The sequence below is a fragment of the Andrena cerasifolii genome, chromosome 1 (genome assembly GCF_050908995.1).
Source record: "Andrena cerasifolii isolate SP2316 chromosome 1, iyAndCera1_principal, whole genome shotgun sequence".
NCBI lineage: Eukaryota > Metazoa > Arthropoda > Insecta > Hymenoptera > Andrenidae > Andrena > Andrena cerasifolii.
In genome coordinates this window covers 29,469,053-29,492,660 of record NC_135118.1, presented here as the reverse complement: position 1 = coordinate 29,492,660, position 23,608 = coordinate 29,469,053, and the positions used below count along the sequence as shown (strand labels likewise).

The 23,608-nt window shown below is 44.6% G+C and overlaps 1 protein-coding gene across 2 annotated transcripts in view; it reads left to right on the top strand.

Moving 5' to 3' along the window:
* The window catches only part of LOC143374640 (uncharacterized), a 68,637-nt gene extending 45,307 nt beyond the window's left edge, over window positions 1-23,330 (top strand). For both annotated transcript variants that reach the window (XM_076822919.1, XM_076822928.1), the window contains exons 2-10: window positions 7,652-7,996; window positions 9,036-9,440; window positions 10,304-12,294; window positions 12,644-12,902; window positions 13,811-14,530; window positions 15,970-16,422; window positions 17,450-17,956; window positions 19,264-19,914; window positions 21,479-23,330. In XM_076822919.1, the coding sequence (XP_076679034.1) occupies window positions 7,652-7,996; window positions 9,036-9,440; window positions 10,304-12,294; window positions 12,644-12,902; window positions 13,811-14,530; window positions 15,970-16,422; window positions 17,450-17,956; window positions 19,264-19,914; window positions 21,479-22,945 (6,798 nt within the window). In that variant the 3' untranslated portion in view covers window positions 22,946-23,330. The remainder of the gene's footprint in view (window positions 1-7,651; window positions 7,997-9,035; window positions 9,441-10,303; window positions 12,295-12,643; window positions 12,903-13,810; window positions 14,531-15,969; window positions 16,423-17,449; window positions 17,957-19,263; window positions 19,915-21,478) is intronic.
* Window positions 23,331-23,608: the final 278 nt, after the last annotated feature.

Below are 23,608 nucleotides of genomic sequence, written 5' to 3'. Positions count from 1 at the left end.
AGAATAGTTTTTAGAGAGCAAATAGTAAAGGCAGTTCCAAGTGTTGAAATTTGCAAACGTCCATGAACTACTTTCTTCGTTTGCAGTAACTTCTCATTAAGGCTTTTCTCTAAGGAGTGAAACATTCTAATAAAAGTTCAATTAGATATGCACCGTCTGAGACTGAAGATACAAAGATGCACTCTATGAGTCTAAGAAGTTATGAATATACATTACGCTCTGTATCATGTATCTTATTTTCATTAGGTCCCATTAACATTCCGTTCAGAGATCTTATTGTGCTATCCTCCATCTGCATATCTATGCTCCACATCCATATATGTATAGTGTGTCTTGTAACTGGTGGAATAATTCGGGAGATAGGATCTGCTCATAAAAGTCTTCATTGTCGAGAATATTCACAGTAGGTACTCGAGAGTCCGAAACTCCTGAACTTATAAACCTTCACGAATTTAAACCCTGAGGATCCAAACCCTTGGGGATCCACACTCTCAAGTGTCCAAACCTTCGGGAATTCAAATCCTTGGTAGTCCACAATCTCGCAGCGATTTAAACTCTCGAAGGTTTGGGCCTTCGGGAGTTTAAAGTCTTGAGAGTCCAACATCCTCGGGAGTCCAACCATTGAGAGATCAGATCTTCGAGAGTCCAAATCTTCGACAGCTCAAATTTTCGATACTCGAAACCCTCGAGAGTTCAAATCTTTGAGATTCTAAATTTTCGAGAACTCAAATTTTCGATACTCCAAACCGACGAAAGTTCAAATCTTCAAGAGTCTAAATTTTCCAGAACTCAAATTTTCGATACTCCAAACCCTCGAGAGTTCAAATCTTCGAGAGTTTAAATTTTCGACACACTTAACCCTCGAGAGTTCAAATCTTTAAGAGTCTCAATTTTTCAGAACTCAAATTTTTGATACTCCAAATCTTCGAGAGTCCAAATTTTCGAGAACTCAAATTTTCGATACTCCAAATCTTCGAGAGTCCAAATTTTCGAGAACTCAAATTTTCGATACTCCAAACCCTCGAGAGTTCAAATTTTCCAGAACTCAAATTTTCTATACTCCAAACCCTCGAGAGTTCAAATCTTCGAGAGTTTAAATTTTCGACACACTTAACCCTCGAGAGTTCAAATCTTCGAGAGTCCCAATTTTCCAGAACTCAAATTTTCGATACTCCAAATCTTCGAGAGTCCAACCCCCCTCCCCCCCGGGGAATTTAAACCCTTGGGAATTCAAACTTGAAGAGTGCAAACTCTCGAAGATCTAAACTCCTAAGAATCCTAAGAGCCTAAACCTTAAAGGTCCAACCTTCGAAAATCTAAACCCTCGGGAAAATCCCAACCCCCGAGAATCCAAACCTTCGGGAATTCAAACCCTCGAGAGTTTGAAGACTCCAGAACCCTCTCCAAACCCTCTCCTTCAAATCCACTTGCACACCAACAGCCTCCCTTACAAAAGCCCAAACATCAGCTCTGACCTCAAAAGACCCAGCAACTCTCCGCGAATATCCAACAAACTCACGTCCCCGTTACGCAACCTTGTTTTACAAGCCACGGCGTGCTCGATGACCGAAATTTCAATGAGGAAGCCGTCATGGGGGGTCGCGTAACGCCGTGACGCAACTGGTGCCGATCGTGGATCAAAGTCGCGGCATCGGTGATACATGGATCCCTGTGATTTCGCAGCGAACGGACTGGTTTCTAAAGCAGCGACGTTCCCCGGGAATAACGAAGAAAGCAGAAAGAAACCGTGGCCCGTGTCCGGCACGCGATCTTCCGCAATGAAAATCGCGTGCATCGCTGCTCGTCGTAATCGAGAATGATGTCAGTAGTACGGCGAATGATTTCGCGGAGCTTACGGCGAGATTCTCCTTTGGAGGAAAGTCGGTGATTCATTGGACGTAATAAGAGGCTGGATCCGCGCTACGCTGATCATCATGCTGATCTTGATCTTCGCAGTAGATAAATTGTTGGTCGGTTATGATTGCTTTGGAACGATTCCATATTTGAGAGAAATGCCATGGAATCTCATCCTTTTCTTTCTATTTCTGGTGAAATCAATATCTCTTAGTTGGAAGGTGAAGTTTTGTGGTTGCTCAATGGAGGATCTAAGGAATTTAGGTGGCCTTTGATTCTCTTGATGGTGATTTTAAATAATCATCTGCTGAACTTGTCACAGGAAAGGATATTAAATTCTGATTAAAATAGCATAATATTTGTTTTAAGAAAATTACGTTGACTTGGAGATCGTTCATAGTTGCATCTACTACGAGAATTATTTGTCATCGAGAAACTTTCCTCTTTAGGCAAGTTTAATCATAAATTTTAAATTTGTCCCTCGGTGTAAATATTCCTTTAGTCATTAATAGTTACTTCGTTATTTAGAATTCTGTTGAAGTTGCGTCTTGATAAACTTTGCCTACTTGGATTATTCTTTCAAAAGATGTTGCATTATCCAGTACTTCGTCGCTTTTCTTTGGTAATAATAAAGCAATTTCGTAGCTGATTACACGATGAAATGAATACAGGTAGACAGTTAAACGTTGATTCATTATTTGAGCAATTGAATGGTAGTTAGGTTGGTAGTACAATAGAGCAGCCCTGACCACGATGGCGGTTTTTATCCTCGATGCAAATACTTCTAATTACCAACGATTTCTCTTTGAGGAATAAACGAAGTCTTATTTCTGTTGTGTAAACGGCAAATGAAATAGCAAGCCGCGCGTAATCAGATTGGTCACTAATTTATTACTTAAAGAAATAAATGATGCTTAGCTTCTTCACGGTAGAGTGAGACTCGTATGAATGAATTATAACGAACTGTGTAAGTTTTTATCTTTGATATCCCATTGATCGAATCGCCCATTAAGTAGAACGAATATCGATTCAATAACGAGTATAAAACCTTGCTAATCGGTTACCGATTTTTGCCGCTTCAATTAGTCATAAGGAGGAGCAAAAAGGGGGTTGAGAAATTGATTAATTGCGGCGCAAATTAAAAGGTCGTTGAAAGAACTCTGATGTCAAACCGATTAAGTACTCATTATTTATGGCTTAAGAGTCGATTGAAGAGGTCAGTGTCTGAAATGTATTCTTTAAGCACCTCTGATTATCCTATTTATTATATTATAACAATGAAGAGAGTTTGGAGTCTCGAGAGACTGGTTTTCCTAGAATTTGAACTCTCGAGAGATTGGATTCCCTAGAATTTGGATTGTCGAGAGATTAAATCCCCGAGGGTTTGGACTCTCGAGAGATTGAATCTCCGAGAGTTTTGGCCTTTTAGGGTTAGGACTCATGAGGGTTTGGAATTCTGAAGGTTTGAACCCTCGAGAGTTTAAACTTTCAAGAATTTGAATTCCCAAGAGTGTGAATTCCTAAGAGTTTGAACTCTCAAGAGTTTGAACTCACAAGAGATTGAATCTCCAAGAGTTTTGGCCCTTTAGGGTTAACACTCATGAGGGATTGGAATTCTGAAGGTTTGGACTCTCGAGAGTTTAAACTTTCAAGAATTTGAATTCCCAAGAGTGTGAATTCCTAAGAGTTTGAACTCTCAGGAGTTTGAACTCACAAGAGATTGAATCTCCAAGAGTTTTGGCCCTTTAGGGTTAGCACTCATGAGGGTTTGGAATTCTGAAGGTTTGGACTCTCGAGAGTTGAAACTTTCAAGAATTTGAATTCCCAAGTGTGTGAATTCCTAAGAGTTTAAACTTTCAAGAATTTGAATTCCCAAGAGTGTGAATTCCTAAGAGTTTAAACTTTCAAGAATTTGAATTCCCAAGAGTGTGAATTCCTAAGAGTTGGAACTTTCAGGAGTTTGAATTCCCAAGAGTGTGAATTCCTAAGAGTTTGAACTCTCAAGAGTTTGAACTCACAAGAGATTGAATCTCCAAAAGTTTGAACTCACAAGAGATTGAATTTCCAAGAGTTTGAACTCACAAGACATTGAATCTCCAAGAGTTTGAACTCACAAGAGATTGAATCTCCAAGAGTTTTGGCCCTTTAGGGTTAACACTCATGAGGGTTTGGAATTCTGAAGGTTTGAACTCTCGAGAGTTTAGACTTTCGAGAGTTTGGATTTTCGAGAGTTTCCCGACTTTCGAGAGTTTGAATTCCCAAGAGTATGAATTCCTAAGAGTTTGAACTCTCAAGTGTTTGAACTCACAAGAGTTTGAACTCCCGAGATTTTGGAACACCCAAGAATTTAAATTCTCGAAGCTTTGAAATCTCAAGAGTATATCCCCTATGGATTTGAATTCTCTAGAATTTATTTTCATTTCTTAGGATGTACCATTACGTATTATCTATTACACGCTTCTACGTTTACTTCTCTAATACAAATTCTTCCAAATACCTAAATCTCTACTCTCCGCCTATGTTCTCCATCACTGGCGATCTAAAAACGATTCTCCAAAAGCCTTCATGTACTCGCAACGATGTTCTTGCATAAAAACATCCAATCGTTTCAAAGTGTCTGGTGAAAGATCCATCAAGCACTCCCAGACAGCCCTAGTATTTATTAGAAATCACTGGCACACGCAGTTTCAGATGGTTCACGGTTCGTTAGCTACGGTTGCACTCCAGATATCTCGCTCCTACCCGCCAGCGACACGCAATACCAGTAATGACGATGATAATTCTTTCATTACCACTCGAACGCTTGCCTTCTCTGCCCGCTCCTCAAACTGTTTCCAGACACGAATCGTTCGCGTTTCCAGGGACCATTAGTTCCCTTCCCTCGAGTGTGCAATATCGTTCGATATTAATCGAATAACTGGAATGCATTCTGACATCTTTCCAATTCTATAATTATTTCCTAACGCGATCTCCAACGGGCCCGAAGTAACTGATGGAAAAGTCTAACACATGTGTTACATTCTTCATAATTTCAGATCCATTTTCATTTATTCCGATCTGTCATGCCTGTCCAATAAAAACATCACTGTTAATAAATATCGTCGTGGACTACTCGCGTGTCAGGGAACGTGCACAAGCAACAATTTTATTCCCTCCAAATGAACGTACCTATATTCTATTACCATTTGTGTGCTACAAACGCAATGTTTGATCATTCCCTTACAGCGTGTGCGGAAAACGCCCTTGGGCGTCGAGCGTACACGCCTAACGCATACCACTAGAGGCCTCCCGCACACAGTGTGCACCCAGCATTTGAATCTCAAGCACCGAAACAGTTAATAAGAATATAATCACTTTCTCCTTATTTTACATACTTTCTAATAGAAAATAACGAAGATTAGTAAGCACGTTTCGTAATAAAATATCATCCCCCTCGCTGTCGCTAATTCAAATAATTATAAACAGAATATTAACGCAAAAACTCGACAAATTATTATGAACGAAATAACCACGCGTTAACTGCAACAATATTTACAAACTATAATGATGATGCATCATTAGACAGTAATTAGAGTCGTGGGAAACTGCTCGAAGTAGTTCTCGATTAAACCACCAATACTAACACGATTAAAAGGGGTTTCCCCGCTCGATTGTGAATTTTAACGGTAACAGGAGTTAATTGTTGCCATAATAGGCTGCCTGCAGCGACGGGCAATGATTTAAGGACCTTAAGCGTGCGTGACGCACAGCGCGGCCCGCCGCGATTCGCGCTCTCATGTTCGCCAGTAGAAGGACGACTACATTCACTGTTTAACTTTGCTTTCGAGTGCAGATTGCCGACTACGTGCACACACGCCTCCGCGTATTCTGTCAACAGCTAGGAGCTACGGGGAGCGCGCGTTGATAATTACAGAGCTGATTCGACGGAGAGTGGAATAAGGATTCCACCTTCCACTAATACAGGATCAATTATTTAGTCGGGGATTACAGATCCCTGAGCGAGCGAAATTCGCAGTTTGCCGAAGAACCTGCTAACTGACTTCGAGCTCCAGGCCCGAGGATTTTGTGGCGCGTTAGGGAAAGCTGGTCGCTGGAAGGAGAGTGTGCATATTAATATTTCTTGCATTCGAGCGTTTCAGGCGCGAGATATTAATTTGCTAGTAGCTCCGCGGAGGGGATCAATTATTTCCACGGGGGATTACAGATCTTCGACGCGAGAAATTATAATCTAGTGGGGAAGCTGGGTTTTATGGTAAACCGGGGAAAGCTGAGGCGTGGTAGGAGAATGAATATTAATATCTCAGGTGCGTGACATTAAAATTTTCAATTAGCTCTCCTCGGAGCTCTCGACACCTCTGCTTTCAATTAGGAAATTCCAGTTGATCTTCTGGCGGAAAATTACGAAAGCCCGCGGTTCCATAAATAAGCGGGGAGAAAGTACTCCCTTGTTTCTTTCCTGCTAAGCGCTCGTTGCCTTCCGTGCGCGGAAACCGCGGGAATTCATTAATAGCCGTGCCGATTGAATCGTGGGCAAGCACTTGCCGCGGGTATTTCGATCTCTTGCCGCGGCTGCTGATAGACCGCGGTTCCTTTTTTTTCTTCTACCGGCTCTCCCATTGAGCGTGAAATCGTCCTCCGGACCGCTCGGGGCACGTCTTTCGATCGTCCGTTGAGATCGGTATGATTGGACGGCGATTGGGGCGAGTGCAAATACGGGATGTAGATTATATCTTGCAGAGACTGAAACAGCTGGCTCTGATTGGAATCGATTGGATTTCTGGCGTGATGGTATTATGGAATGTTTGCGTCATGGATCGAATGATCGTGCAATCAGAGTGGCAATAATTCCAGGGGAGATGAATTATTGCAGCTGAACTGTAGAATACCAGTTGAGGATGATGCAGGGAATAGTATTTTCTTCGAGCTCTTTGATTCACGATTTACTGATTTTATTTCTGTGGGATTTATTCCTGCGGGTCTTCTAGTGTTTTGGGTTTATTTGTTTCGCGTAGAACTATGTGTTCTGGTGGATCAGGGTAGTTTATTTCGAAAAGAGTTGTGTGAGGCGCAACTAGGTTTCAATAAGAATTGTGTGAGGCGCAACTAGGTTTCAATAAGAGTTGTTTAAGGCACAACTAGGTTTCGATAAGAGTTGCTTAAGGTACAACTAGGTTTCAATAAGAATTCTGCGAGGCTCAACTAGGTTTCAGTAAGAATTATGCGAGGTACAACTAGGTTTCAATAAGAGTTGCGTAATGCGCAACTAGGTTTCAATAAGAATTGTGCGAGGCACAACTAGGTTTCAATAAGAATTGTGCGAGGCGCAACTAGGTTTCAATAAGAGTTGTGCGAGGCGCAACTAGGTTTCAATAAGAGTTGTGTAAGGCGCAACTAGGTTTCAATAAGAGGTATCTAAGATACCACTAGGGTTTCATAAGTCTTATCTAAGGCACCACTAGGGTTCGCCAAGAATTATCTTAGGCACCACTAGGGTTCGATAAGATTTATCTAAGGTACTATTATGTTTCAATAAGAGTTACTTAAGGTAGATACCACTAAGTTTCGATGAAAGGTATCTAAAGTACCATTAAGTTTCGATTAAGAATTACCTAAGATACCACGTGCTCTAAAAATAAGAGTCAACTGGGGTACCACACCAGCTTCAAAAATAAGAGTTGGCTAAGGTATCATCACCAAACACCTAAAAAATGACCACTTACTCCCCAACCATCAGGTTTCCTCCAATTACCAACTAACATACCTACCACAACATTCATATTTCTCGTCATAATTGCAGATCGTGCGGAGGTGCCTGACGCTAACGCTACCGATCTGTTTGGTCCTGTCGGTCGAATTCGGCGCGATCCAGGCCGAACGATGGTCACGACAGGTCACCAACAGCGAATGGATACCCCTGGCAAATCCAAGGGCCACCCAAACCCAGATTGAGCAGAGCAATTCTGCGGGCGGCCTTCTGACGAACAGCAACGCTCAATTGTCTCAGGTACCACAATTGGCGTTACCACCTGCGCTCCAACAACAGTACCAGCAACAGCTTTTGCAGCTGCAAAAGACGCAGGAGAACATACAGAAGCTGTTGCTGCTGCAGCAACAGCTGAGGGCTCAGCAGCAGGTTCTTCAGGTACAGAGAACATCTTTACCTTCTCTAAATTTATATTCTACAAGAACGGGGACTTAGGAGGGTGGCAGGAAAACGTACTGCAGAAGATTCTTGGTGCCTGTTCGGATTATTTATTAAAAATTTTAAAAAGTTTCATGGTATACGATGTAGATGAAATAAGGAAGAAAGGATTTAAAAAAGAAAGTCAATTGGGTTACAAAGAAATAAGAAGCATACTACCCCTTGGAATTTTAAAATAGTGGTGCTACTTACGAGGGGAGGACAGGGTATGATAGACATCGATTTTGATGACTCTTGGCACGATGGATCTATGTCGAAAATAAGTAAATAGGTGTCACAGCTTTTAAGCTAATAAGCCTTAATAATAGAGATATTTACTTGTAAATTATTAAACATTTCATAGCGGCCGTGGGTATTTTTTTTAGCGCGAGGAAATCTTCAGAAGGCACCTCGACGCATCCTGAGGGGAATCCCCGGGGGCGCCAAGGTACTGTGGGATTTTTACCCACTAAAACCCCACGGTCACTTTGAAATGTTTAACATTTTACACGTAAACATCTCTATTATTAAAGCTTATTGGCTTAAACGCTTGGACACCTATTTACTTATTTTCGGCATAGATCCATCGTGCCAAGTCTCATCAGAATCGATGTCTATCACACCCTGTCCTCCTCTTGTTAGTTTAGTAACAAATTATTCACAAAACACAGTACAATCTTGAACTTCAGCTGATAATCTGAGGCTCCCCTTTTCAAACAATTGTATATATGTAACTTCAAACTTCTCTAACCTTAACTGCCTCTAATCAGGAAAGTACTTTAAGTAACTTCTAATCTATTGCCATGCTGGGTCAATCTTGACCCACAAGAGTGGAATTCGAGTTACCAAATTCGATTTCAAAGGAATTCTTAGTTTTTACTCTGTGATATTAATAGGTAAGAAGTAACAATAAATTTAAAATGTCGCCCAAATGACAGTCTGTCGTTAATGGAACTTGTACGCTTCACCCTCGCCCCTACAGAAGTTTTTCCTCCCCCAGTCTCAAGGCTTCCTGCCCAGCGGGTTCAGCAACGCGGACGAGGACAAACGGCTGCACGAAAGTGTATTGGGAAACTCGCAGGCGATCGGAGACATAGCGTCGGAGGACTTGGTACCGCCACTTCCCGCCACCGAGGCGCTTCCACCGGTGTTCCCAGCGCAGAATTTCCTTCCACAGCGACCTCGGCCTCATCAACCGACGAAACATGAGCCGAGCGTGCCGCAAGAGTACGCAGGCCCACCTGGACGTGATTTCAAGGGCACCCAGCTGCTGCAGCAGGAACAGAACGTCCAGGACGTGGAACAGATTCAGGAGAACCAGCGGCAGGGGGCGAAGCACTTGAAGGAATCGAGCCAGGGGTCACTAGGGCAACAGGTGGAGGCTGGGCAGGACGGAGAGGAGGAAGTTAGTATTCTTCGTCACACGATTTTGTAACTGAGGATGGAGACTTAAGAATTCTTTGGCTTGAGGAAGCTTGCATGTTTGATGTTAGGGTAAAAAAATTCAAGGGCGTAGTAATGGAAACGGAAGCTACACTCACGTAGTTCATAAAATGAAATGAAATTTGATTTCGGACCTGCTGTTCCATAGTTACACATTCGACTAGCTCGCGTGGGGGGTCTAGAAAAATAATTAACATATTAAAAATTATGCATGTTTTTCTATTTTTTTTTGTATAGTCTCTTAAGGCAGCGTACTAAAGATAGGTAATACAATTTTTGTATGAAAACTGTAAATTATTCCTGAAAGAAATTCTTAAAAATGGCTTACTTTTCCGGCCAGCATAGTGGTGTTCCCCCTTAAGGTACGTTACAATGGGATCCAAAATTTATTCGATTGTCGAGGAGCATGCTGTTTCATAATTATTTAAACATCCAGTTCAGATTTCACGTGAAACCACGAATTTTAGAAAACATTAATTAATATTTTTGTTTATAACTTCTTTCTAATTGTTTAAACAATTGATAAAACTTCTACCATTCGATAGATCTAATTAAAAGAAGTAACTTTTGTCTTGAAATTCCTTTTCTATCTCTTACAGATTGCGAGTTAGAAAATAAAATCGAAAAATAGCCGAATCTTCAGGGGTTAATTTCACCCCCTTAGTTCGATTTTGGGCAGCAAAAAAAATTGCGTTGTAATCAGGAGAAAATTCACTACATATCCACGAAGTTTCAGAATTTTTTGAATTTTCGGGTTCGGGATCTTACCTTGTCAGATATCCTCGATATCCCGCCACTTTCTAAACAACTACCCTTCCTCTTCAGGTACAGCTGGTTTACGTCCCAGCAGAGACGCTAGCGCAGCGTGGCCAGCCGAAAAGAGGACGCGGTAGGAAGCAGTATCCCAATCGGCAGCAGCAACAATCTCAGCACCACCAGCACCACGATGCCGTGGACTCCAGCCCCGCCACGGGCGAGCAGGAAGCCTTCGCGCGTCAGCTGTTGCAGCAGATACAGATGGAGCGCGAGGAGAAGACCCAGTTCCTGAAGGAGGAGCGCATGAAAGAGATCGCCAGGTTAAACGAAGAGCAAAGGGCACTGGAGAGGAAGGCTCGTCTCCAGCAGGAGGCGGTGCAGAGGGAGCAGGAGCTGCAGAGGCAGCGAGAAGCGGAGAAGAAGAAGAAGGAGCTGGAGAAGCTGGAGGAACTCGCGAAGCAAAGGGAGCTGGAACGAATCCGCGAAGCTAGAGAGAAACAGCGTTTGGAGGAGCTGGAACGAAGAAGACTGGTTGAAATTCGCGCGAAAGAGGAGAAGCGAAGGGCTGAAGAGGCTGCCAGGCAAAGGGAGGCTGAGAGACTGGCTCTGGAGAGGCAGAAGGAGCTGGAGATCCAGGAGGAGTTGAAGCAGCAACGAATCTTGGAGAAGCAACGGGAGGAGGAGGTTAGAGCGAGCTCAGCTGTCAGCGAACACCAGAACGCGCAAGCGCTTCCTCTGATCAGGGACCAGCAGGAGTTCCATCGTCAGCATCTCGGGGAAACGCCGAAGCCAATGAAGAGCAAGATCAGGGGGAGGCAGCGGCAGCGACACCAGTATCAGGATCAGCAGAATTATCGAGAAACCACCACCACACCTTCACCCAACCAGCCACCCCTTTCTGTCTACATGGGCGGTAGTAGCTCGAAAATCACGGGAGTTAAAGTGTCCGACGTTCTGAAGCTGTTGAAGGACGCGAAGACCATTGCTGTGGTGGACACCGTGGGCCCGGACACCCCTCAAGTCTTTGTGGGCCCGACTAATTTAGACCCGCCTGTGGGTTACGCGAAATTCGACCTCCCTTACCTATCTTCTATCGACCACAACCGAGTGGAGAGGAAGGTGGATAAGCTGCCCTTCTTCGTTGCTCCCCTCAGCTTCGATCCTCCTCCAGGCTACTCTAAAATCCCATTCCCGGCGCCACATATTGGGTCAGTAGTGGTGAACACTCTGGACAACACCGATCCCAAAGATGGCGACGATCAGAACCCAAGTCCCACGCCACTGATCGAGCCGAATTCCTACAGTGACGGTCTCAGCACTGGGTCCGAGGCTACCACCCCGTTGTTTGAGCCTCAGACGACAGTGGGCTACTCCCAGGAACCATCGAGTACGCCTAAGTATGACCAGACCTACTCAACGACACCTTCGTCTGGGTATTCTGGAGGTAGGTTCAGATTCAGGCAGTTCTACGGCGACAAGCCCGCCTCTGTGGTCAGCACCTCGTACTACGAGGACCAGAGGCCCAGCACCAGGAGACACAAGTATTACGATGAGAATTTGAGGACTACCGAGGTCCCTCTGCAGAGTCCCAAAGTGGAGACCTCGGTTAGTCACGCGGAGGAGGTTTCGTATTCGACTACGCCAAGTTTCAAGGAGGAGCCCGTTGGGCCTCAGGACCCCACGACCAGGGGCCAGGACCTGGCTGCCCAGCTGGCATTGATCAACCATGAATTGAATCAGCACAGAGAGGCTCAGAGGTATAATAATGCGGGCCAGTATGGTCAAGGGAGTTCTCAGTCTGCGAGTGGTTTAGGGAATGGTTTCGAGGGTGAAGTGTCTGGCGGTGACGTGAACGATGTCAGGGCCCCCGTCGGGCCCACGCAGTACAGCTTGCCAGCGGAACTGCCAGCGATCTCGCCTCATCTGCCTGGACTGGTGAACTCTCTGCTGGATAAGAACGAGGCGAAACTCCAAACTACGACTTCCACTACCACGACTACCACGACCACCACGACGCAACGCACTCCGACCACCACTTATAGGCCGCGCAGTCGACAGAGGTGGGTTTCGAGGGGGAAAATTTAAGGGAGAGGTCATTGTTAGGGGGGATTTTTAATTTTTAAGTGCTTTTGAGTTTATGTGATGTTCGATAGTGTTTTTGATGCTTCTTCATTTTCTTTTTTTGAGTTTTTTTCCGTGGCTTCTACACATAGGAATTACAAAACCTGTTCCAACAGTAGCAATGCCTCGATACTAGTTCGCGCACCAAACCTCGAATCTAATTAGTCATCGTTACTCCCATAGAATTCACACTGTGAATAATGTTAAACGTCGATAAAGGGGATCCCACTTGTAAAAGCAATTGTGTGGTATAAATAAAGATAAACAACGACGTTCCGTGAATTTTAGAACTAGGGTCTCTTCCACCCGACCAAGGACAACGACGCAAGCCCCGTCCACGAAAGTGAACGCCGACAGAAACCGAAGACCGTACAACAGATCCAAATCCAGATTCTCAACCACCACAGAAGATTACCGCGAATCGGCCTACGAGCCTACTAAATCAAGAACCCCAGAGACGACTTTGAAATACAGCTCGGAACACAGGAGGCCAGCCAGTAGGACGCAGAAACTTAGGAATCGAGACAAAACCAGCCAGCAGTCTGAGGTAAACATAAATCTATAAGATGATCTAAATGTAATTCGTGATCTATTAAGGGGTTATACATAGTTAGGAGGCCGAAAAGAGGCGCATTGTTTTTGAAAAAGCGGAAGCATATATTTTTACAGAACTTTTTGCTCTTGAAAGAGCAACGTTTAAAGATCATTTGGTAATTTTTGTGGAAAAATATTTACGTTTATAATACAAATACAACGAAATCCAAAAAAACTTTTTAAAAACAGTGAATAAAATATCTCAAAAACTACTGCACCAATCTTTCAGAAAATTTGTGGGCTTATTTTTTGTATAAAAATCTACTGAATGACGGAAGGATTTTTTTTCAATGTGTAGTTTCGGTTATATCAACGAAAAATGTCTCCATGGTTATCACTAATGGCCGTTTTTCGTTGATAAAATCGAAACTGTACAATGGAAAAAAAATCCCTGCGTCATTCAGTAGATTTTATATAAAAAATAAGCCCACAAATTTTCTGAAAGATTGGTGCAGTAGAATTTTTCAGATATTTTCTTAGATAAGGCTTCTTTGATGTCGTATTTGTATTATAAACGTAAATATTTTTGTACAAAAAATACCAAATGTTCTTTAAATGTTGCTCTTTTAAGTGCAAAAAGTTCTGTAAAAATATATGCTTCCGCTATTTAAAAAAAAAATCACAACCATTCGCCTCTTTTCGGCCTCCTATAACCCCTTAAGTAGCTCATGCTATTTGATTATCCTCCCCTCCCTACTGCACTCTATTATTCATGAATTTCATGATTAAAGAAACGAGGGTCCACTTGACTGCGCCCCCTCTGGCTCCGCCCACTTCCCCACCATTCCCTTTACTCATGCGCAGTGGAAGCCTCACTCCGCCTAGGTTCACACGAAGCTAAAGTATCTTATTTCTACCTAGGTCCTCGGCCAAACTCAGAACACGCAGTCCCACCAGGCTTACGATCCCCAGGTGGACTCTGGTTCCCCGCCTACAGGCGCAGCATTCCTTCAGCCAACCGCGCCAGAAACGAGTCACCGTCAGCTAGACTCCTCCTCCACCTTGAACGACTATTCCCCAGAGAACTATCCGTCGACCACGATCACCACTACCCAGAACTACCCCTCCCTGGCGGTGAACCACGGATCCCCCTTAGTTTCTGATGACTACTCGCGGAATCAGAACTACCCCCAGAACCTCCCCGACCAATCTCTCTACCGCGGTGGCTACGACCAAGCCACCTTGGAGCAGACTGGCCTCGAGAAGACCCCGGTGAACGGGTTCAACTACCAGGCACAAAGTGGTGAGCCACTGGAACAGGGAATCCTCCAGAGGCCCAAGGACTATCACATAGACGGCAAGGCGGAGAACAGCGACTTCGATTTAGCCACCACCCCAGATCCTCGCCTGAGGACGCAGGACGAGGAACGCTACTCGTCCATCTACGACGTGAACATGCAGACGCAGCCTGAGTACAGCTTGACCGGACAAGACAATCTTCATCACCTGGAGAGCGAGAAGATCCAGAGCAGCGTGGTGAGTGGCGATCTCAACGAGCAGACGATATTTGTCCCGCTGTCGGAGAACAAGCAGGAGGACTACCAGCTGCCAGTGTCTTCGACGGAGGTCCCTCTGGCTGATGTAAGTAAATTGGTCGCGAAGGGGCGAGGAAGCGGAGGGACTTAAGGGGTTATGCCTACCTGCAAGGTCTGAAAACACAAGTATTTTCGGGATTTTTTTTAAAACACTCGAAGACTTTTTTTTAAATAAACCTTTATGTATTCGAAAGGGTGCATGTTAAACTACTTGTGGTAATTTTTGCGATGGAAAATATACACAAATAAAAAAAAATATTAGCGATCTCTCGGCAGCGATTTTTTTGACAGTAGTTTGCGGTGAACATTTTAATTTTCACCTGTTTCATCTGAAATAAAAAATTCGCGGGAATTTAGTTAGTATATTGGATTATCTTGTCCTTAATCGTTTATTATCCCAAGATATTAATTTGCTACAAAATGGCAACTTCTCATAGCAAAAGTATCGATTTTCACCACAGAATCGCGCTCATGCTTCATCATTTTCCATCTGTAAAATAACAACTACCCAACGGAAATGAAAAACCCACGATTAAGGACAAGCTAATCTAATATACTGACTAAATTTGGTCGAATTTTTTATTTCTGATGAACCAGGTCGTAGCTATAGCGATCACCGTAATAAAAAAAGCGCTGTCGGGAGATCGCTTATAATTCCATTATTTATTTAGTTATCGCGTTGCAAAAAAAACTACAAGAACTTTAAAATATTTACTTTCGAATATACTACCGATAATTTAAAAACAAAGTCTTCAAATTGAAGAAAAAAAATCCCGAATATACTTGCGTTTTCAGACCTTGCAGGTAGGCATAACCCCTTAATGGGTGGAAAAGGTGTAGGGAGATACTTGGGGCATAACGAAATGACGCGTGAGGTGATATCGTTGAAGGTGCAGGAAGTGAAACACGGTGCTCAGGGTGGCAACGGTTTTACGAAGCATTAGAGCTTGATGTGCTCGTTAACTTCTTAGATTAGTGTTCGAGAGCGAGTTCTTCACACTCAAGCTACCTTTCCTCTTCCAATGTCTCCATTATTTTCACAATCTTGCTATGCTTCTTCATAACCGTTCCTTTTTAACGCTTTGAGTGGTGCCAGGTTTTGAGAAATCACCATTTCGAGCGATCACATGTGCTGTGCAAAATTTTTCTTGACTCTCACTCAGAAAACATAGGAGACACTGCAACAATATTTTGTGAAATCCCTCGGCGTGAAAACAGGTTGATACTAGTCCAAATGTTAATCATCGAATAATTATAGTCTACGTTCGAAAGTATTACACTTATTACGGTAAAGATAATTCATAATCTTTTATTAGATATTTTCCCTTATGATTAAATTGCAGTGGCTGGAATTTCCTTTCGAAACGTATCGACAAATCGTGGAAACGCGTCGACGCCAATGCAACTGTTACAACGTAATACGAGAATGCTGTTTGGAGAACAACGGATTGCCAGGTGCTCATAAATTACAATTTCTAATTCCAGATAACGACAGAGGCCACCACAACGAGCACCACTCCTGTGGTGATACGGCAACGCCTTCGAGGTCGCGTCGGCACCCGCCTGCACCACGAACCCTCGGTGCAGACGCGGAACAGAGGCTCCCAGGACGAGTACGTTCGTTTCAACGTCGTGAACCAAGATTCCACGCGCACGTCCCCCAGTAGACAGAGAACCAGATCCAGGTCGCGTACGCAGAACCACGGCTCGCAGGTTCAGACAGATGGCAACGAGTACATCAAGCTCCACGTGGCTCAGCAGCAGAGGCAAGTGGCTACCACGGCGTCGATCCCATCGACGACGACCACCACCACCACCGAGCAACCCGTAGAGGAGGATGTTGATTATGGATTTATAAGGCCACCGAACTTTAGACCAGTACACCCTGTGGACACCAGGTTCCAGCCACCTGTTACCTATAGGCCTCAGTTTGCCCAGGTGAGTGACGCTTAGGGATGCTTTTGTAGATACCTTCAGAGGCGAGGGGCGTTTAGCGATGCTTTCGTAGAGAATTGGATATAAACAGGAGGGAACGAGAAAAGATAATATTTAGTCTGTAGAATAATTCGTCGCCAAAGATCGTGCCGCGAGGGTTATGATATGCTGTTGGAAAGTTTTGGATAGCATCCTAACTTGAAACTAAAACGGCTACGCCTTAGAAATGGCATTAAAGTTCGTAGCATGCGCAGGAAAGAAACTATTTAGTATCAGCTGAGGGGAACCTAAGTGGTGTGGCAATATCCTTGAAGGTGAAAATGTCGAAGGTGTCTCTTGCCTCCCATTGGAAATTAGGGTAGCCCTTATTTACACGTGTCTAAATTTTTTTTTGTATTTCTTTGCTGTCACCCCCTAGTGGTCCCATTTTATAAAAAAATAGGGTGCCAAGATAGGGTAATACGATGCCAAGATCTACTATTGTCTGAACGTTCTTTAAAATTATGTTATGGAGGGAGTATCGATAGGTTAGCATTATTCTTGAACGATAAAAGTGCATAACATGACACTTGGATGCGTTTAAGAACGTAGAGTTTGTTTGACACCATTTAGTGAGATATTGATGAATTCTAAACTTTAAGGCCTGGTCGGCACCCGTCCCTGCTGTCCGATCGCAATAATCATTTTCAGGCCCTATTTTTTTATGAAATGGGACCATATTAGGGAGTGAGAGCAAAAGAAGTCGCAGGTTGAAAATAAGGGCACCCTATTGGAGATGTTTTTGGATCTTACAATTAGTAAAAGTGCCTGAACACGCCAAGGACAGAAATAGCCCCATAATGGGGGACGAGAGGCACACCCACCGTCTTAACATCCACCGAATAAATTTTCCCCCGCACCCCACTGACACTCTCACTTCCCAATATCCCCAATATCTTCCATGAAATACTCTTATGGCCCTCCGCGTGCCCCAACCCGAGTAAGCCGAGCAATAACCAACGAACCCCCGAATCGACTCGCCCTTGGACAGGTGTCGCAGCAATCGCTGCTACCGATCGACGAGACCACAGTGGAACCGAGCCCCCCTCCGACTGCGTTGCCCAAAAACCGTCCGAAATATCAGCCAACGCCGATCCGTCGCCTGCCAGGGAAACCCACCACCCTACCGCCCCCGACAACGACGACGATAGAGACGACCGGCACGACAGAAAGAATACCTGCGACCACGGTGCCGCCCGACGACGCGATACACGCGGCCAGACCGAAGCCTCGACCCGACGAGACGAAACAGACCAGAGCGAGGGGTAGAGTCCGACGGCCAGGGAAGAAACGGGTGACCACTACTAGTACCACGGAGACCGCGTTGGAGGCGCACAACGAGCTGCCCCTGGACGAGAATTACCCGCGAATACGTCCCCAACAGACGACCACGGAGCACCAACAGACTTTGCACGGTGACAATTACGATGAAGCCGGCCAGCTCCCTCCCGCGCGCGATCCGCCTGGCCAACAGATCCACGACACGTCCAGCGAGAACGTGAGTATCCTGTGATAGCCTGCTGTTTAGTGGATTACAAGGGACTTTGCGCGGTGGCTGATAATGGGGGGGGCTGGTTCGATCTGTGATCAGACACGCGGGAGGGTGGCCGCGACGGGGTTTCTGGATATAGACGGATGAAATGCGTTGCTATTGATTGAGTGGAGTTGAACTAGATTATTTAAAATGGAGAGGGAATTATTGGGGTGTTTAGGTTGGAGATGAAATTGATAGGAAGGTATTGCTTCGTGGTTTAAAGTTTGAAGTGTATGCGGTATTGGAAATATTTATTGCGTCGCTTAAATATTTCGAGTGTGGTCACTTTCACCTCGTTTAGTACTAGTATTCGTAAAGTATTTTTTTTTTAATAAGTTGGATACCAAGTATTCTGTCAATCATGTACTTATACTTATTAAATATATGCAGTGGCGTGCAAAAGTATTCGGTCACTCTTTAAAAGACAATAACTTGCTTAAAAATGGTCCAAACGACTTGAGTTTTTTTTAGAAGCTAGATGGATTAGTTTGCTAAGTGACGCGTTTCGTCGTTTTGAAAAAATTGCAAATTATCGCAATAGCGAAAAAAATAGTAAATATCGTGTTTTTCAACTTTTTTCTCTGTGCTTGTAATGAAAATTTATAAAAATGCCTTTTGTAGATTTTTTTTCAAAACGACGAAATACGTCACATAGCAAACTAAACCCTCTAGTTTCTCAAAAAAAGCTCAGGTCGTTTGGACCAATTTTAAACAAGTTATTCTGTTTTAAAGGGTTGCCGAAAACTTTTGCCACTGTAGAATAATGGAATAAATATTTCCAGTACTGCAGCTTCAATTAAAAGTCAGAGGAGAGTTTTACCCTCGTGGAGTGTGGAAGAATGGGAAACGAGTATGTCGTGGGACGGATAAACTTTGCATGCGTCGAACATGAATTAGGGATATGACTTAGAGAAAGAGACCAAGTGGATGTTCATACTTAAAAATGCAATTGCGAAGGAGGAGAGATTCCTAGAATGCACGTGGTGAGTTTGGTTGCATGGCAGCATGTGGCATAAGTGTACAGTGCGTATCAAGAACTGCAGTATAACTAGAAACAAAGGACTTGTATAGTAAAGAATAAATTATTCAAGAATCCTTCGCCTCTAGTGCATTTAGCATTCAGTGGACGAATTTCTGATGAGCCCCTCTTTCTCCAACATCAAAACCCTCAGCCCCAGCTTACAATCCCAAAGCAGCGCCAGAATGAAAGAGACTCACCAAGAAACAACCCCTGTGGCTCCGCACCATTAAATCCAGACGTTCCCTTTCAGTACCCTTCAGAATTCGTGCTGAACTTCGGCAACTACCCCGAGCAGCCAGCGCAGAGGGTGGAGTACGACCAGACTCAGCTAGCCAGCGCAGCCACGAGGAAGTACAGCCAGCCAGATCTGGCCACGGACGATTCCCATTCGACGACGGCGGACATTTACGGGGCCGAGAGTCAGTGGTCCACGAAATTGACGAGAACCTCCTTCCAGCCCAGCTTCGCCGTGAACCAGGTGGCCGCGGGAGCGACCAAGGACCACGGCTGGTCCCGCGAGTCTCCGAAGGACGCGAGCGCGCCCGAAATAATTACGGCCGCCCCCGAGGTTTCATCCGTCACGCTGGTCGTCGCCTCCGACTACAAAAGGGCCAAACACGAGAGGGAGGAGGAAGAGGAGGACGAGTCGATGCTAATGGGCACGACTATGTTCGGGAGGAAGACAGGCTCGCTGGATCACACTGAAAAAATGAACGAGACGACAGCCGTCACGGACGCCACCACCGTGTTAACGGGCGACGGAAACGGGAGCGAGGCGGGAACGAGCCGCGTCGCGGAGCCCTGGCTGATGGACAGGGTGGAAAGTTCCACGGGGCAACAGAGCGCTATTGATCTCGAGAGGATCCAGAAGAAAAACGGTGACGCTGCTGCTGGGAGAAAGGTGAGGCACGCGTGACGAGAGAGGAATATCGCTTTTTTAGTGTCACTTCTTTATACGGTCTCACAGATACACTGTGATTGATTTTGGGATCGTGATTATTTTGGGGGAGATTCTTCGATTTGGTAACGAGCTCTTGCATCCGCACTTGTACCTTGAGTGGCGCAAAATTTAGAGATAGCGATTTGGAGCAGAGTGGGGCATTATCTAAATAAAAAAGTATTTCAATATCGTATCGAATAAGAGATGTTTTATCTTTATTCGACGAGTAACAAATACAATTTTTATATTTTATGTTTTATCAAAAATTTTATTTAAATAAATTTTTGCCCATTTTCTCAGTGGCTCAAAATGTTTCAGCCGGTCAGGGCTTTTAAAGGGATCTACTGCGGAGAAAGTTTTGCTAAAGTTTCCCCTAGGGAAATATTTGGGGACAATGGGGATAATACTGTGGATGATTTTGAGAAAATATTGACGTAAGTACACGGTAACAAGGAACACTATTGAATTGATGATGGAATGGCGCAGATTTTTTTATATAGATCGAAAGTTTATGTCACAAAGATCACAAAAATGTAAGCTAAAGATGCTCCCAAAAGCTGGTCTGAACTTGAAAAATCGACAAAGGTGGAACCGGGGAAAGAAGAAAAATGAGGGAAAGAGAATGACAAATCCGTGTGTTCAAATTTAATTATCTCTACTATATGAAGATACATTGTAGTAAATGAATGATAATAGATTATTGATAAATAGTAATTAGAAAAAAATAATGATAAGAAATGACAATACTAATGAAATCACAACAGTGGGTAATATTAACCATTACATTTATGATAATCTTGTCGACAAGAAGGTTGAACAAAGTGATTGAAGCAATAATAAATTTCACGATGACTGCAATGAGCGAACACTGTTTCTTTCACACCTTGATCAACGAGACAATCTAAACATTTCACTGACATCATTAGTATTATCATTTATTATCATTAATTGTTTTCTAATTATTATCTATCATTAATGAGTTATCATTCATCTACTATAATGTATTTCCATGTAATAGAGATATTTAAATTTGAACAGACAGATTTGTCATTCTCTTTCCCTCATTTTTCTTTTTCCCCTGTTCCACCTTTGTCGATTTTTCAACGTCAGACCAGCTGTTGGGAGCATCTTTAATTTACATTTTTGTGACCTTTGCGACATATACTTTCGATCTTTATAAAGAAATCTGCGCGATTCCATCAGCAATTGAATAGAATTCCTTGTAAGGTGCAACTCGAGAGAATCAATATTTTACCATACTTCATTTTTTAAGAAAACGGGGGAAAAGTCTCAGAATTTTTCATTAGAATTGTTGAAATGGAAATTATCATACACCCTTCCGTGGTTTCGACCAATGAAATAATATAAAAAAAAAATTTAAAATGGTCCTGGATAGCTATTTAATTCTAAAGCAACAAAACGCCATAGTTACGAAATAAATACTGCAGTAAAACTACTTGACGAAATCTTGATGAAAGACCCTACCACAGTAGAAACGCCTAGCACCCCCGTCATTTTCTTCCAGGGCGGCCGAAGGAGAAGAGTCCGCGTGAAGGTCCGACCGGTGGTGGACGACTTCGTCACTGCGGAGTCGCAGCACTTCAATTCCGCCTTGAACGGCCTCTTCCACGACCCATACAAGTACAATCCCATCCGCGAGTCGAAGCTCCCAACAGAGGACCCAAAGTCGTCAGAAAAGTCAGTCCTGCGAGATTTCCTCACGGAGATCCTGAAGACCGATGAGCCTATCCCGAGAACCACCACCACTGAGTCAGCAGAAGCGGCTTGGACGATGTCCCCAGTGATGACGACGCCAATGATGATCCCCGACGACGCTGAGGAAACGACAACAATCGAGAACCAGACCACACCGCCACCAACAACGGACAAACCTGAAGAAACGACCACCACGCGATCTTCCGAAGACAGTGCCTCTAAACCGGCGCAGGATTCTTCGAACAAAATGGAGAAGAATGGGCAGTCGTCTAGCGGAGAGAGAACGAAGGATGAGAAGAAGACCAAGGCTCAGGACCTCTGGGAGTCGACGAAGCAGGACAGCTGGGAGCAGAAGAGCGCTGAAGACTCTTTAGAGCACGGTTTCTTCACCTCTAAGTACACGACTAAGGAGAACGACTTGGAAGCGAAAGAGGAAGGTGAAGGTAGAACGAGATTGAAGGTAGTAGACGATGACGAAGTGGAAGGTTTCGGCCAGGTCTCAGGGAAGACTTCAGGGGAGACCGGAGTTTCGTCAGAGTCTCTGGAAAGCAGTGAAGAATCTAAAGAAGAGGACAACTACGCTCATCCAAAGAACCACAGGTCAAGGTGGAGCGAAGTGAGGTACCCCTCAGCCTTCGATCGCTCCCAAGCTTCATGGAACCACGAGGCAAAAGCCGCCAAAGCCGCCATTCCTGGTCTGGAGACCAAGAACGAGGGTGATGGTAGCGTGAAGACTCTGTCGGACTACGTGAAGGCGATCTTCGACAGCATGAAGAGTGCTGAAGAAGAAACAACCATCGCAAGGTCAGAGGCGGCTGATGAGACCCCGACGACCCTGCAGACTCCGTTAGATGGAGGATTGGAGGTGTTTGGTAGCGAGGAGGAGGAAAGGCCAACCACGAAGGGTGCGGATGTTAGAGTGACTACCCAGGCGACGCTCCTGACGGAAGACTCGAAGGCGATGAACGAAGTGGAGTCGAAGGAAGTGACTCAGGCTACAGAGTCGACGGTGGATATCGATCCTCAAGACCCGACGACCTTGGGGAGAGTCAGCACCTCTGAGAGCCCAACGAGTTCATCGCCCGAGCACCTGGCCACGGAACCGCCGACCACGATGACGACTCCGAGCACCACGGCGACGAGCAACACCACCGAGTCGATACTGGGCAAGGTCCTGAGGACCTCGACGACCACGAGGGTCTCCCACATGACGGAGATCTGCTACAGGGGACGCTGCGTGATGACCAGGCCCAGTCAGGACGATCGGTCCAGATGAAGGGACCAGGCAGAGGTGCATCCTCGATATTTGCGCCCCGTTCACTAAGCGCGCGAGCGTCCAGTGAGGGGGCCTGTACAGGGGCCTCGTTTCATCGTGACTTTCGCATCGTACTTTCTCTAATTTATTTGCCTGGACCCGATTTCTTCTTTATCGCTTGCGTATCGTCGACTCGGGGCGTGTGATCGGAAGGGACGAGCTTCGTTGAGCTCGCTGGCTCTGAGCCTGTTACTGCGCAGGGTGCACCGTTTTGGTTTCATTATCTTGAGTGTGCCTGAGAGGAAATCTGCGGGGAATTAAAGAATTGCTGCGGACGAGGGAGCAGGTATTGGGTTTCGCAACAGCTTTCTATCGGGTTAATATTTCTCGAGATTTCTGGGTCATTTGAATCTCCAATAATTTAAAACGCAATCCTCACGCTTTTAAAGTTTGCCGATCATATTCATAATACACCACCATCTCAAAATTAAATAGTTCGATTTAAAAAGCAATCATGAGCTATGCGAAGTCTCCGAAAATAGTTTGCTGCGATAGGCACATAGGTGGCGCCCCGTTAGTGTATCCGTAGAGTTCGGAAAAGAATAAGTAGCCTCGGAGAGTCGGCGTTGGGGGAATCGGTAACGCGTCTGACCAGTACGCGGAGGACCCCGTGGATCATGAGTT